At 32.0% G+C, this 17,326-nt stretch overlaps 1 protein-coding gene across 2 annotated transcripts in view; it reads right to left on the bottom strand.

The window, feature by feature from the left end:
- The window catches only part of LOC106476991 (sodium/potassium/calcium exchanger Nckx30C-like), a 125,409-nt gene that overhangs the window by 25,809 nt on the left and 82,274 nt on the right, over positions 1-17,326 (bottom strand). The window contains exons 7-9 of one of the 2 annotated variants that reach the window (XM_013937636.2): positions 15,939-16,058; positions 13,842-13,978; positions 177-11,998 (exon numbers count right to left, since the gene is read on the bottom strand). In XM_013937636.2, coding sequence (XP_013793090.1) covers positions 11,737-11,998; positions 13,842-13,978; positions 15,939-16,058 — 519 coding nt within the window. In that variant the 3' untranslated portion in view covers positions 177-11,736. Of the gene's footprint in view, positions 1-176; positions 11,999-13,841; positions 13,979-15,938; positions 16,059-17,326 lie in introns of those variants that run through there. The other variant, XR_002609778.1, reaches the window with a different exon arrangement.

A 17,326-nucleotide genomic window follows, 5' to 3' on the forward strand; every position in this document is an offset into this window, starting at 1 on the left:
AGTACACAGTATATGTATATATATATATATACACACAAATTAAATTAATCTTTTTGAACGGATGCTTTCGTTGGTTACTTTATAACTTTCTACTTTAATAAGTTAAGACCCACTGCATACAACTCAAGATAACATTATACACTATTATATATCAGCCATAATCATCTATATCTTCATTTCGTGCTTTCTGCGATGTATTTTGCAAGATATATATTGGAAGAATAGACCACATACTCTCTAGATTAATATCCTCTAACTTTATCTTTGCATTTATTAATTTATGTCCTTTCTGAAGTTTATCCCTAAATATAAACTTTGAAACTGAATATCAACGATCATTCTTGGTTGACATTTATTGAAAAGTTTCTGTTGAACAGTATTGTCTTTGAACAAGTCTGAGAATAGCGTTGTGGTTATTTTCTTGTTCTTTTTCGACAATAATGGTCAAAGCATTGTTTTCAGACTTCTACCAAAACATCACCGTTCATTTGAACATTTTGATACATAAATAGAGAAAAACAAAATTTACAAGAAAGTTCCATAATGCTTTTCTTCTCAGTAACAGCAGCACGTTTGGTACGAATAAGAATATGCGTGTTACAAAGTTATCAAAACTACATTCACTAAATTCTTAAATTTTAAAATCTGAAAAAAAGTCAAGACTAACGTTTAATATTTCAGCATAGTACTTGAAAGTTATAGGTCTCGTAAAGAGCTATTAAAATGTAACGATAGAGCTATGTAAAGAGGTATTAAAAATGTAACGATAAAGCTATGACCAGAATTATTAAGTGCAGTATTTTGTTTGATGAGTTCGATAACAACCTTAACATTTTAAACCATACTTATTGAAGAAAAATATTAAACAGCTGTAAGAACTGTTTATTGTTGGTTATATTATTAAATCTAGTTTTTCTATAACAACATAGAAATAGTTTCACAGTTTTAATTGCTACATACATATATATATATATATATAAATATATTCTTAAAATACAAGAGAAATTACAAATCAAGCATAAATGAAACTTCACATTAACTAATTATTTAATTAAACTTTAAGAAATGATATCGAGCATTCATTCTTAATTCTATATAGCTTTAAAGGGGGGGATAAACATGTGGCCGGTATTTCGCCCAAAATAATTTCATCTGGTCATTTCTTTGGATTTTCATATCTGATGATGCTATATTTGAATCAGTTTGTTACTTTTATAAATCTATACAGATTTTTACAAATAAAGTTTTAAAAATGCTGTAGATGGACTTGTTTGATTTCAGTAGCTTGTTAGTAATAATATGTTGTAAACGTTTTCACGTACAGAGATATGTGAACACGTGATATACTTGTTTTGATAAATTTATGAACGTAATATAAGGACAAGTATGAATATACACATATACAACCTTTATCTGAGTAATTACAGCATTTTTGCTTTCAATTGAATTTCATGAATGATTGAAAATGTAGATTTACATACATGGCATATTTTATGGCGTGAATGCTACTAGGGTATTTACATTATATATCTAGGTGTTTGATTTGTTCCTTCATTCGTTATTAATATGCTCAAGTTTTTGTTTTCGAATGATGTGCGTCTGTTCTATTCCGAACGTTTCGAATGGATTATGCAAAAGAAAAAATTGTTTCGGGTATACTTGATGTAGCATCACTTGAAATAAGACAAATTAATAAACACCAACATTTTCTATTTACATTTTTTATATACATAATCTGTACCTGTTTGTTTAGACTTGGTCATTGTGGCTTTTAGGTACTTAACGTTCTTGTTTTGTATAATATTCTTTTTTCATGTCTTATTTACTTTAAATACTTATTTTTAACTCTTATCGTGTGCCTTAAATTGTTATGTTGGTAAACAAATTATCAAATCATTTAGGAAGAAAGGAGGCGATCGACGGAACAAACTAGGCGCAAATTTATTGAAAGAAAAGTTTAAATATTATATAGGTAAATCTTATAATTCTGAAAACTGGAGATCTTGACCTAAATAGTGTATTGACAAAAACTAAAGAGTACGGACGTTCCAACATATTCTAGAAACTGCAACAACTAAACAGAAAGCTAACATTTCAATAAAGCATTACAATAATCCCAATAAGATTCAAGTTGGAGCCCTTTTTAATATATTTTTATTTTGTTTCTTTGACTCATTTATCACCCCATACAGTTACTAAAATAAGATTTCAACCAAGAATTTGTAGTTCCTGTTCTATGCAACATCATTGAAATTTGTGTTAAAGATATGTTGAGAAGGTTTATCTTTTGTTTCAAAGTAAAGTTTATATTTCTCAGTTAAATCTGCTTTCCAAATATTTTAGGTAAAATTATGTTTATCTAGGTTTTGAAATTTCATAAATAAAATTATATTTCTGTAATTAAACACAAAATTCACAACAAGAACATTAACTTTATTGTCACTGCTTTTAGATAATTTCAAACATGACGACATGACTAGCACTGCACAGTCAGTTCAAATTCATAAAATCTCCGCATTTTGGAGCCGTGTGTGCGTTATAAGAGTAACGGTCAAATCCCACTAATCATTTATAGTAGCCCAGGAGTTGGCGTTGGGTGCTATTGATTAACTTGCCTCCCTCAGTTCAAAATTAGAGGTTAATAGCGCTTGTATAGCTTTGCGCTATTATCCGAAACAAACAACACAAAATTCCGCACCTTCAGGAACCAGGTATTATAGTAAAAGGCAGTGATATAACAACTTTTGGATTGTGTCCCCCATTCTATCTCAAGCTTCTTCATTTAATTCAAGAAAAAGCTTCACAGCTATTCGTGGATCAAAAACACAAAAAATAATGACTAAATTCAAAAGAACTGTGTCAGAACAACGACCGGCTCAAATGCTGATTGAAAATAATTGCTATGGTTTCATTCACGTATGTGACAAGCCATCAGGGTCATACCAAAATGGTTCACGCTTTGCTGAACAAGCCAATGATAAGATAGTTTTCAATCACCAGATGTCTCTACGAAGCGTTGGTTCAACGTGTTATGGCACTGTAGAAAGCTATCAACACGGTCATAACATATTGACTCAACGCGCTGTCGAAATAGCCAATAAGACTGTCATAATTCTCGTTGTTTTTTACCGGTTTATATGGCCATAAATGTGTTGATTTAACGAGTGGTCGAAAGTCCAGCTACGCGTTGAACCAATACGTTATGGTCCCAATTGCTTGCATACACGGATGAAATAATTATTCAATGATGATGCTCGGAAAACACGCAGGTTCAAAAAATCAATTAAAGACGAAAATACGAAACCGTATAATCTGAGTGCTCTCGAAAGGTGGCCCTTTCTCCCTAGCGTCACTTAATATTTCGGCTCAAAAGTGGTTAGGTTTGGAAACAATCCACAAATACAATTATGGAACAAATATGAATTTATAAGTTAAACAGAAATACTGCAAGATGATACAGAGAACAAATAAGGACTCTTGAATTAGACCGTGAAAAGCGATTCATACTGACCTCTGGGTCAAGTAACTGAGTCATATAAGCGAATCGAGTCAGTTCGTAATACGAATCAAGTAGACATTATTATTAAAAACTAATTCAGGAGAGGCATGCCATGTTCAAAGTGTGTCCCAAGAACGGCTTTTGAGTTGATTCTCAAAAATCATTTCAGATCCTTATATGGGTAAAGTGTATCAGTTAAATGAGATGGGGCATTGTGTTTTTATATCAAAGATTTATGGATTGAGTAAGAATCCTGAAAAAAGTTCAGAAGGGTCCTGTCAGGTCGTTATGTGAATTAAAAAAAAACATAATTTAGTTTAGAAGAATCGGTTGACGGGTTAAGTAACTATGGATAAAATACATATTTATTTGGTTAATTCAATATAACCTCTTCAGTTGATAAATGGATTAATATAGATTAAAGGATCAACTCAGAAGAATCGCATTAGAACAATAAATGGCACAAAAAGAAATTCACGAGTTAATTTGAGTGAATCATGTCAACTTAACAGAAAGATCAAGTAAAAATTCATAAATTCACTCAGGATAACCACAATAGAACAATAAATGGATTAAAGAAGGACTTATGAGTTAACACGGTAGAATCTCGTATCCTCGATATAATAATCGAATAATATTTCTATATATAGCTCAAGATAATCAGGCTATAATTTGTTATGAATGAAGTAAAAGTAACAAGTATCGTACCACTAGCTGCTTCTCAGATGATGTTTTGTTGGATTAAGATTAATACTGTTACTTCAAATCAACATTTTTGTTCTATAAATTGTGTTAATTTAGAACACAAAATGCGTTGGAGCTGCATCTTGATCATAAAATCAACTCTCAAATAAAGATAGGTTTCCTATGATAGACAAATACCAAATATACTACAATTTTCCATAAATAGAAACAAAATATATAAGTCCTTATGTGTAAGATCTGATGTTTTTTAATATGTTCTCATAAGTTTAAAAACTCATACATTTTGTATTACAGAGTTGACAATTAATATGTAATATTTGTTGATGGAAGTTCAATCTATGGTCTGTTGGTGAATTCCAGTCCATGCATGTGTATTTGCTCTATCAGATGATATACATTCAAGCCAATTTATATGTGCATTTGATTTATCAGATGATGGTATACGCTCATGGTATATGGCGGTGAAAGCTTTTTAATTTACTATATCTCTCCGGCGCGTTACTGTAGTGACCTTAGAATGTTATATATAACAAGTTCTGCAGACGACGGTTCGACAGCTGGATATTGGAGTTTAATACGGGGTCATGGCACAACGTGGTAATGACATCAAACAACGTCATGCTGTCAAACAGTTAAATATAAGCCAAGGCAACGTCTCTAAGATTATGAAAAGAAACAATAAAATCGGAAGACCTACCCCAAAAAACAGGCTAGGTTGCCCATGGAAGACCACAGATAGAGATGATGGCCAGTTGTTTCAATTATGCAGAAATGGCCGCACTAAAGCTACCAATACTCTACGAACTGAATGACAAGAACTCACAAATCTATCAGTATTAAAAATTATTGTCAATGACTGACTGTTAGTGACTGGTTATCACGCACATTAACCCACTGGACACTGGCAACATGTGGTGTTCAATGATTTGAAGCCTTTTGCCATGATGTTTAGTTGTTTTGGAGTGCGATGGCAAATCCGAGACCTAAAACGATGATTGCATCCAGCCAAGAGTGCAAGCTGAAGGTGTTGAAGTGATAGTTTTGGGTTAAGAGTGACTTTTGCGTCACTGCTTGAAATCTGGATCAACACAAGTACAAACGCATATTATAGGCAAACTTACTTCCATTTGCTAGAAGGGCCTTTCAGAAAAATTTTGTTTTCCAAGAAGTCAACGCCAAACCAAACAGATCCCGAATGATTCAGAGTTTCCTCCCAAATAAGGAGGTGGACGCATGGAGTAGTCACTAGTATCATCAGGTAAGACCCAATATAGAACCTCTTGGCGGAAATCACACGTTTCATCAAGAAGATGTTTCGTAAGTCTAACAACGTGGATGGCCTAACTGCATGGAGAGCATGCAACGTCGTGTACGAGCCGTCAGTGACGCACAAGGAAGCCATACCAAATACCGATTAGTGACAGTTGTGTTCAAGATGAACTCTATAAACTGTGAAAAGTTATACATGATGAATACGATAGTTATTCACATCTAAACTTTACCGTAACCAAATTTTTAAGGATTTTGTTTTGATCATGTTAATAAGCTCATCATTTCTATTGATTTGTGTGTTTCAATGATTAATCAAATACTGCTTTAGCGTATATTAACTGGGTAACTTTACTAGAAAGCTTGATGAATCTTAGTACTTCTGTTTTGCTATCTTAAATGTTATAATTTGTGGTTCGAAAAATATTCCTTATTAACTTTCAATCCAGCAAATAGTTGACATTGAGAGTACAACATCACATAAAAAAATTTAAAGCTAAGAAAGGGGAAACTATGGAAAAATAAGCTTCAGTAATTTCTATATAGGATGACTTAAAGAGGCTAAACAAAACTGCAAACATATGCAGCAGGAAATGAGGAGTGCAACTGATGAAAGTCCCAAAGATGTTGAAAACAAAGCAGGGTTATATAGGAATACTGGCGGTTAGCAATCATAGACCATTGCTCTATGAGTGTGAAGTTCTTGAGACCCGAGAAATGACAAATAGTATTCGACTGGTTACAGATCTTTCTCTTGTTTGCAATCTACGTAGAATTACGTCACTGTTGCACATGTGAATCAGAGTTTGGCACGAACCAGTATTAGTGACATTTATCTCTGATTGAATTATATTATAGGTGGATATTTTTAATTCATATGCTTGTGTCTGTATGGTAAGCCGTAGAGAAACTACGTTAGTTTCAGGTTAGAGCTACGACCGATCTATTGGGAATATCAGAAGGATTAAAATTTCAAATAGTGTTTTACTTATGCGGTACAATACCTAGCAATGATAATACTTTTCGTCATTTGCAGAGTATAGCAACACTAAGCTCTGTTGAACACATATATATTATCATTCGGTTAAATTCATACGACAACGCAATATAATACAAAATTTTGATTATAGAATACTTTATAAACTTGCATTTTTAAATCAACCATATGGCTACGCACTGTAATAGAAAGTAGGCCTAATTCTTAACTAATATAATAAAAAATAAGCTTCATATGCGACGATTAGAGAGTACATAAAATCTTGTTTTGTATCTCCCCCCCCCCCAAGCATATTCTCACGGTTGAAAATATATTAATGATACAGTGGCTCTTGAAATTTGAAGGCTTATTTAAAAGCATTCTGTAAAGCTCTCCCACAATATCGTCTTATACTATAAAAAACAAAGTTCATAGAACTTTGGAAAAACTATCAGCACGAAATTTCGAGAATGTCTTTACAAACTTCTGTATTTTAACGGAAACTATTTTAAGTTGATAAAACGGAATATTTTTAGTAATGTTTAGGGAAGTTCTTCAAATATTCCGTTTTTTATGAGATTTCTTAAAATATTTTCTGTTAAATAAGGAATCTTATGAATATGGTACCTGTACTTTTACCGCAGTTTTACGGTTGTTTTTTTAACTGTAGTTTAAATTCTTGTAAATTGTAAACCTTTTAAGTTACAGTTTTAAACGTAAAGCCACGTTTTCAGCGGATTTTTAACTGTTAATACCACACTTCTTAGAAAGATGAAGAGGTAATTTTTACGAAAACTTCAATAAGCCATGTTATTCAAGTCATAAGAGGATTTTCACTTCAGTAGCACAATAACATAGTATTGAATATCGAAGTGATAACAGATTCCCTTGTTGACTACGCAATATGGTATTATTCCACTAACCAATCGACAATCGATAATTTTATAGAACAAGAAGCGGGTCATTTAATGATTGCTGCTAAAAAGAATTTTCAAATAACGGAGAAAGGCTACTTGGTTGATAAATAAATTATGTGGTAGTGTATGGTGTACTTAAGGTCTGCCTGTTTGTGAAAATGTGATTGGTGGAAACGTAATAGTGTTCGTATGTACTAGTAATTTCTTTTGCTTGCAGGAACTAAGTTGCTTTTCTTCCTGTTCAATATTGTAGGAACCATATAAAAACGACAAACAGCTGGGTTTGTTATATCGATTCTTACATAAAACAACAAAACAACTGGTTAACATCTTGTCTTTAGTGTGTTTTTTTTGGGGGGGATCGCTGCTACAGAGGTTATTTTAGGATCGATACCACGTGAATGCGAGGTGAAGTGAATTGGGTCTAAAAATATACTTAAAATTGGGAATTCTGAACGAGAATTCTGATTTCAAATTGGCAGCGAAATTGCTGAAGTACGCGAACTTGAACGTACTTTACCGGTCTTAAAAGGCACTTCCACATGCTTGCATGCACTAAAAGGCGATGCTCAGTTTTTCTGACATATGCATAGTTTCTGACATAAGTGATCTTATAATCAGCATAGGTACATTTATAAGTTACTCATGGACGAAGGGAATTAGTTATATAGTTATTTAAGTAAAAAACATCTTAACCTCAAAGATGTTTCTGAAAATTACATTAATTTTAATTAGCGGTATAAAACCTTCTTGTTAGTGTCATAAATAGGTTAGAGAATAAAACTTAATGTTGGTCAAACAAACATTCGGTACCTTTAGGAGATTTTTGTTGGTTCTGACATCCCCTGAGACCGATCATGTTACCAATTGTACCACATCTTTAGAAGTATTAACCACTAACAAGTTAATAATTTGCAGCTGTCTAATCACTTTGCTGTAATAGTGAAGGTAAAATATGCAGCTTCCTGTCAATGCTTCATGACAATCTCTGGTGTGAAGTCGTTATTCCCAAGCATTCCATTTGATGGAAACATAGAGATACGTCTCTCTGATCTACTCCAAAAATATAACACTGTAAGCGGTTCATAAGTCTTTAATATTTCATGCTGTCAAAAAGAATTGTTAGTTTTAGGGAAAATCTGACATTTGTATGAGGTACCCTATACGTTTAACCTTTGCCAATGATTTTTTTTCCGTAATGAGGAAAACTGTATAAATCAGTGTTATTTAGAGTTAAAACCAATTATTTGTGAATGGTACGTCGATGACACTTTTGTTGTTGTTTTTCGTTGAAAATAACATACCCACCTTTTCCTTGAAAATCTAAAGTCACAATTTTCGAACTTAAAATTTACTTGTGAAATGGAAGAAAACTATGCACCTTTTTTTTACACAGAGACTGTAAAGGATTTTCTTTATATATATTTACCGAAAGAAGACTTTCATGGATTTCTTACTCAGTTTAACAGCTACTTGCTCAAGATACATAGGTAATCTGGCTACGTGTCTTCTTAAGTGAGCATATAAAATTTACTCTCACTAAATTAAATACCACCCATAACTTTTTTTACAAGCTAATGCTTAATAAACATACAAAATTTTATTTAAAAAGTTAACCAAAATATTTGCGAAACAGAAATTCGACAACCCACAAAAATTGTCCACAGGTGCCAATTGTCTTATATTTTATCATCATACCTTACTTGGGTTGACACACTAAAACAATAAATAAAAGAGTTTATTCGCAATTTAAAATGAATAGAATATTCAAAATGTCTATCTTGTATCTAATTCATTGTATTCACAGGTAACTTACAAATATAGTGTGATAAGTACACCTCTGTAAGAAAGTTTAAGCATCATCTTTACACTCATGGCAACGAATATCTGAAGGTCTTCTTTATAACCGATTATTTCTTTTAAGTCCATTTACTCCTGCAATTTACAGTCATAAAGACAACACTTGACATCAGATATCTCACTCGAATTTCATAATCCTAAGTAATGGCAAAACATACTTAGAACTCCTAATAAAGAAAGTTTATTTTATGAATAAACAAATTACTTTCCCTTTTAAAATCTGTCATACTATTGTGTGACAATTCCCGCTTGTCGGTAATTTTAATCGAACAAGTTAACTAACTAAACTGAAAACTATCTATCCTTATTTTCTAAATGTACATCAAGGTAACGAAAAGGCCTAACATATATTTTTTCAAACGGTCTAGTAGGCCTATTATTAATGGGAAAATTAGATCTGCCGTACAATGATATCATACAAGATTACTTAACGGAAACAATAATAGAATAACCTTTAACATTCTACTGAAAAGGCAGCAATTACCTAATATTTTCAGGTTATCTAGCTAGCTCCTCCTTGTGGACCTTAGAGATTGATAACTTGCATGGTCCTCGTTGAATAACTTTTAGTAAGTACATAATATAAGTGCGCCAAATTCACAAAACATTCATATGTATTATAAATAAGTGTATTATCTTTATCTTCCACTAACAACTGTACATACATTTACAAGATATTAGGTTATTAACCTTTGCAGTGTAAATGTTTAGATGATAAGGTTGTGTTTGTATTTTATTAACTCTAAAATTTCACGTATTTCAGTACATATAATCAATTCACGCTAGTAGACCACAATACAAGTGTACTTCGAACTATAGTCTACTTAAAGGAATAAACTGATTGTTACGGATCTCGATAAATTTGATATTTTCTGAGTACTTTCTATAATGAAAAGAAGATGTAGTTAATGACTTTCCGTAATTGATTTTCGATTATATGTAATGTAAGTATAAATGATACGAAAGTTTATGCATATAGCTGAATCGTCTGGAGTAATATTTGAGAAACGTACAGTATCAAAAAGTTCAATAAAATTTAGTGTTTGTAATTTAGATTGCAACATGGTATATGTGTGTGTTAAATAACCCAGCAGCTAGACCACTTATATTAATAAGTTTTTTTTAATGAACAGTTTCAATAAATATTTTATTTTTCAGCAGTCTAATTAATGAATTATTTTGCTGAATTAAATTTTATTTTTCAAAAATCGAATTTAACAAGAAATTCAATATTGTTACTATGACAACTGTCATTACTTCCGCCAAATATGAGAGACGTAATTATTATAAGTCCTTATCTTTACTGATTCTTAAATGTTCTCGTTTTTGTGAACTCAAAATAACTACATGAAAATGTGAAATGTAAACATTGCTTGGATTTTTGGTTCAATTATTTTGCTAGAAAGACGAATTATTTTTGAAACAACACTTGTCTGAACTTCCAACATAAAGGCCTGTATTGGATTAATAAGTTTAACGTACATAAATTTCTATACACATCATATTACTATCTATTTAGCACCATAAACTGGATATTAAGTTCCAATCAGACAATGTCCTTGTATTGATTGGTTTTTTCGAAAAACGAATTAAGTGCCGAGCGAAAAGTATAGAGGTGATCAATGTTTTAAAGGATAAACTTTTATCTTCCATTTTTATATCTTATAATTATGTCAGTAGTTTGTTAATAAAAGAACCTATCGCCATGAATTTTAAAACACCTAACTTTTCACTTGACAACATTCATATATGCATCTTCACAACGTAAAAAAGGCCATTTCTAAATGTCAAAGTGAAAGAATAAGATTGTCAAGAAATACTTTAGTCTATGACAAAAGTAAAATCTAAAATGATATGCTGCAGAAATGCAGTTTAGTTTCAAATGCAAGGAAATAATTTTATTCTAATTATAGAACAAGTAAACTTCTAGTTAAGTCTAAATTCTAGGGGATATCTACATAATGTTATGAGCAAGTGTTTCTTTGCACAAATTTTCAAAATCATATATATATATATATATATGAACAAACACTATAACATATTCTTATAGACCACTCCACGTTTTTAATCAGAAAATTATGTTGAAAAGTCCTCAACGACCAAACAAAGTATTGGTGTACAAATCTATGTATTTTACTATAACGTAAGCTCCTTTTTAAAATTTTTACTCGTAAATATTCCCTAACTGACTACATCTCATTAAAATCTTTGCAGACTTAGATGAAACTATGATTACAAAAGGAGGAGAAAAATGAAAACGTATTTAATTGCTGTTTATGTAGAGACTTTTATGAGAACTTATTTAATTGCTCTTTACACAGAGACTTTTAAAATCGTAACAATCGAGCCACGAAGAAAATGTTTCTGCTGCACAACAAATAATCATCAACTTGATTACTATGCTTTAAACATTTCAGTGTCTATTATTAACGCTTAAAAATACCAAAAAAGGGAATAATGTAAAGTAAATTATTATTAATTTAAATTATCTTATATTATATTATCTTCGGTTATCCTCTCCCGAACGGTCCCATAACAGCTGCGCAAGATATAATTTCATATTCTAAAAGTAAAGAAAGTGCAATGAAAAGGAAATACAGAACAAACATCACACAAGCTAATCCCGTGTTCATTTGCCATTTGAATAGAGCAATGGAAATAATGACAAAGAGCAACATGAAAAACAGAAGCAAAATAGAGCAAGCCATGCCCGCACTGTTGACTGTAACTGGTCCGAAGATTAGACACGCCAGCAGCCAAGGAACCGGGAGACTGGAATATTAAAAACAAACAGAATCAGCACACCTGTTCTTTACTCGTATGCATGCACAGAAAAAGTATCTATTACCATACATTTCTGAGCTTACTTCAGTACACTTTCCTGAAACATAATTTCATTTTACAATCAGTATGCTACGAATCAGCATGTTTTATTCTGTTCATCTTTTGTAAAAACGGCATCACGAAATCAGTTAGTAAAAGTAATATGTTTGTATATTTATATAGGCTTTTATACATTTCCACAAACAACTAATTATGGAACTTTAATTAAATAATGTAAGCTCAGCTGTTTTAATTAAGTGTATTACATACGCTCACTTTAACATACTTAATTCTTCTGTATAACAAAAACGTCAGTATCAAAGTATGTCTACTATCAGGCATCAACCTAGCCTTCTTTCAGAGATTAAGATGAAAATTAAATTATTGAGTTTTAGTAAAATGGGTTTGTCCTGGGGGGCGGGTAGAGGTGTGCAAAAACAACAGTTTTTTTATGCTTGAAATAATGCCCCTAAGTCACCTTATTATGTATATATATATATATATCATGCCAAGCCTCCTAATATGCTTAATTATAACGATAACGTTCGTAGTTAATTACGTACTGAAATTAGAAACATCAAGCTTTTCCTAAAATGAAGAATAAGAATAAAAACTTCTGGTATGACGAGTATTCAGATCTGCATTAAACACATCCTTCATTCAGTCTCATATTTCGGTTCTGAATATTCGCCAACATAAACAAAAGAACACCTTTTTTCTGTCTCTCTCTCTACGCTGATTTATAATCAGTCCGCGTGTACATTTATTCAATTTCTATTTTCTTCTTGGCTATGGTATAAGAATTCAGTTTCTATGCAAACATTTAAATAATTAATACATATTATAAGCTCATTACCCAAATCTTGTGTGCTGACTCTATTGTTACAAAACGTAAATAACAATAAAAAATTTTATTTCAAGTAGCCCATTACAGTTTAGCAATAAACATTTCAAGCCGTCTTATATAGACTATATTTCACAAAAATCTGATTCTCAAAATTGAGGAATATAAACATTTTATTAAAGGCCAGTATATTTGTATACATTAAACAGTATTAACGTTATCAATATGATGTAATATAAATGCTATATACTTCATTTAAAATTTTGCCATAAGCGATAGTTCTAATATTGAATTTTCATTGGAAAGCAGGGTTTGCTTAAAGTACAAGAAGTTATATTGTAGTGATTAATACATTAAATTCCTTGGCGATTGAGCAAAACAGGTGTAAACTATTAATGTACATTTCTGTAATGACTATTTATTGCCATAATCAAATTAAGGTTTCAGCGTAGTAAAGCAATAATAAAAACTTTCGAAATAAATGTTTCATTTTGTACTCACCGGTATTTATTCTCAGGAATTTAAAAAATAATAATTTGCTTTATCTGAGTTGTTCCTTTTCGGAGTTTTCCATCTAAGTTTCTTTAATTAGATAACTATGCAACTTGTTACTTGTTTTATAATGCACTCCTTGCAACAGCAGTTAATGCTATTAGTCGCATGTTTGATAGTCTCTTGAAATTATTTGCTTATTTTCATTAACGCTATTTAGAAACAGCCCCAGTTGTTATTTGAAAATAATTCCTACTACGAGTTAATTTATAAGTTACTGCCTTCTAAGAAATTTAGAAATGTTGTCGAAAGTATGTCTATGAATTGCGTTTTCTTTTTCAAACAATTGCTAAGCTTTCATTTGTGGGTAAGCTCTAAGTAATTCGATTTTGGAATTTTCTCTCTTTAAGTCTTTAAATCTGACTATGTTAGTTTCAACTCGTGGTTAATACGTACCCTACGGCAACATCAAATATGTTGCTTCCGATTGAACTTGAAACGGCCATATCACCAAACCCTTTGCGGGCAACAAGAACACTTGTAATAAGATCTGGAATACTTGTACCAGCAGCTAGGAAAGTCAAGCCCATCACCTAAAATCATTCCAAGAAGTAGCATTTTTACTTTTCTATGTTGGTAATACTTCTAAACTCATAATACCATTGGATTTGAGCTTTATAAAACAAGGTACGAAAAGGGCTCTATAAAACTAATATACATCCAGCTGTTATGAAATTCAAAATATTTTGATGTCACATCCGAAAATATATATGTATATATATATATATATATGCAGTTGTAATTTTTTTCTGGATGCTTATTTGATATTAATTTACTTTAAATGAAGAATAAATTCTTTGTTAGTCATTACACTAATAAGCTAATGAACATTATTATTCATCACATATAAAAGATGTTGAGAGAGAAAATCATTACACTTATTTATATTTGCACTTTATTAAAATAATGTTTATTTCCTGAACGTTTCTTAATTGATCATATGAAACTATTAGAACACAAAAATCATAAGAATAAAAACAGAAATACAAACATCGATGAAAATATTTCTTTTAAGGAAATAGGTTAAATATGGCTTATTGGTTAGAACGCTTGGAGTGTGAATCCGAGGATTTAAGCTTAGAACACACTTGAGCGATATGGTATCGGGTGGCTCAAGCTACATTTTGTCACGTATATCGCCAACCTATTATTTTTATAAAAGTGAACACACAATGGCGAAATAATACCGTAGTGAAAGGGTACTTCAGAAGCAATAGTTTGGAGCGATAAAATATCGCTCGTATAACAAAACTTTGCCCCTAAAATACCTTGCTGCTGCGGCAATCTGGCACTAATAAATTAGAAGCGGGCCTTGGAATTTCATCTTATGTCATATCCAGATGAAGACTTTAAAACACTCTGAAGCATGGAGGGAAACTTATAATTGAAGTTCACATCATTTAGAACTATATGATACAAACAAAATTACCTTCAGAGATAATGGGAGTAAAATCAACATCAGGGCTACACTTGCATAAGCTGTAGGGAAGTCAGGTATGTATGCTTTAATAAAGGTGCAAATGCAATGTCATGAATCCAAAATCTGCCAATTTTGTGTCCCAAAGAAAGAAGGAGAAAGAAACCCTCCTCTAGAAAGTCTTTCTCTTCTGACAGATCCTCACTGAATTTCAGTCCACCATTTGTAGCCAGTTTGTCCGCACTGATGTAGCCATGAATATATTTGGAAATCACGATGCAGTGCATGTGTGACTCTACCAACTCTACAGTATCTTGCTGCCACGCTGCTCGAGTGTGTCCTAGGCTAAATGTATAGTTTGCTGCAAAAAAACGAATCGCAAGTTGGGGCTATGGTTGCTCTATAAGAATACTAGTCAAATCCAAAAATTCAAACAAGAGTAGCTAAAGAGTTGGCGGTGGGTGTTGTCTACAAGTTTAACATTAGGGACGAATAAGCGAATCATTTTTTAAATATTTTCAAAAATGCATAGCTATTTTTTCTTTCTGACTAGTTGTGTAATGAGTGTTTCAACAACTCATTGTCTTTTTCAAATCGCTTTATCAATAAATAAATTATTACGTACGATTTGTCACGAATAACAGACAGATTCAACTGCATTGAAAACTGATATGAAGATAATTTAGATAATTTGGATTGCTGCCTGAAAATAAAAACTAAAACGTATTATATTTTGTTTCCCGCCCTCTGTAAGGAAAGAGTAAGATATACCTTGTAAGTATTTCTCCTCGTACTAGTCTGTGTCGAAAAAGATAACTGGGTGTAATATAATCAGACATAAAACACATGCTCACGCAACCATGATTAACCAAAATGAAAATATAAGTATAAGAGTACAATGAAATAATTATTGCAATCATGTTCTGTCTGAATAATGGAAATTTTATCCTTCAAATTTGTTGCATTATTTTTAGTTTTGGGTAAAATGATTATTAACACTATAACTAATAAGAGAAAAACCTAAGTGATTACCACACAATATACTGTATTTGTTTATTACTATTGCTAATTCTTACCTCATTTGGTATTCCTGCAGCTTGACCAGTCAAAGAGGCCCACCAGACCATTAAATACGAAAAAATGGCAATCCAGAGTATGCTGCCTAAAAAGCATGCTGGGAAATACTTGCGTTTCTCCTACGGAAATATAAACCGTAAATACAGATAAAACTTAAAAAAATCGAAAGGTATTTTTTTTTCGTAAAATAGCGATAATAATACTAATAAATTGGTTAACCAATGATATCATCAGAGACTGGTGTGGATGCATTACAAATACATATTTTAATTTCCTTATTTATAATCCAATTATCAGCGTTACCGGGCGTTGGTCAGGTTTTCGAGAAAAAAAAAACAACTACTCTCTCTGTTTCCCCGTTCCATATTTCGATAGGTAAAAAATAGTTTGTGAATTTACGAGATAAAAACAATCTTGAGTTTGATTTGGCCCGGCATGGCCAGGTGATTAGGGCGCTCGACTCGCAATCTGCGGGTCGCGGGTTCGAATCCCCGTCCCACCAAACATGCTCGCCCTTTCAGCCGTGGGGGTGTTATAATGTGACGGTCAATCCCACTATTCGTTGGTAAAAGAGTAGCCCAGAGTTGGCGGTGGGTGGTGATGACTAGCTGTCTTCCCTCTAATCTTACACTGCTAAATTTGATTTTTGAAAATAAACAACGAACCTGTTTTAAATCAAGGCTTCCTTATGAACAATGGTTTTTGTTTTTCCTTCACTGGCAAGGATAAATAGGCCCTTATGGAGAATATATAGATTATCCTATACAAGTAGTATGAGTACCCGTTCTGGCGAACAAGATAATGCTTGGTTTATTCCCACCCCCCCGTCATCCTTCGTCAAATATTAAAATTTCAAGCGTATATGAGTATGCAATATTTTGTTCAATTTGCTTTAATGTAAATTTAATATATTTTTATGAATGTGATACCGTATTCACATTATGACATTGATGTATGAAATGTACTACAACCAAAATGGAATATTGTACTTTATAATGTATGAAAAAAAAATCCACTTCCAGATATTGAACCACCCGGAGAAAAAATAGTAGAATAAAATACATTCGCCGACTTGACTTTAATCTCATTTTACACAATAAGCATTTTAATATTTGTTTTTTCACACCATATTTTTGTCAATATATATTTTATGTTGTTATCACCTAGAATGGTCTGGATATATTCTTTGGTATTAAGACTTCATCTTGTTATCTCAAAAAAAGGTCTGAGCATGTTTTTGTCGTTATGAAACTTTTATTAATTTGTCACTAAGAATGGTCTAAGCTCGTTTGTCACAATGAACGTTTGATTTTTTTTATCACGTAGCGTGGTCTGGGTGTTTATATAACTATGAAGATTTCACTTTCTTATTACTACAAATGGTCTA

Source organism: Limulus polyphemus, unplaced genomic scaffold, assembly GCF_000517525.1.
Source record: "Limulus polyphemus unplaced genomic scaffold, Limulus_polyphemus-2.1.2 Scaffold7, whole genome shotgun sequence".
Classification (NCBI taxonomy): Eukaryota; Metazoa; Arthropoda; class Merostomata; order Xiphosura; family Limulidae; genus Limulus; species Limulus polyphemus.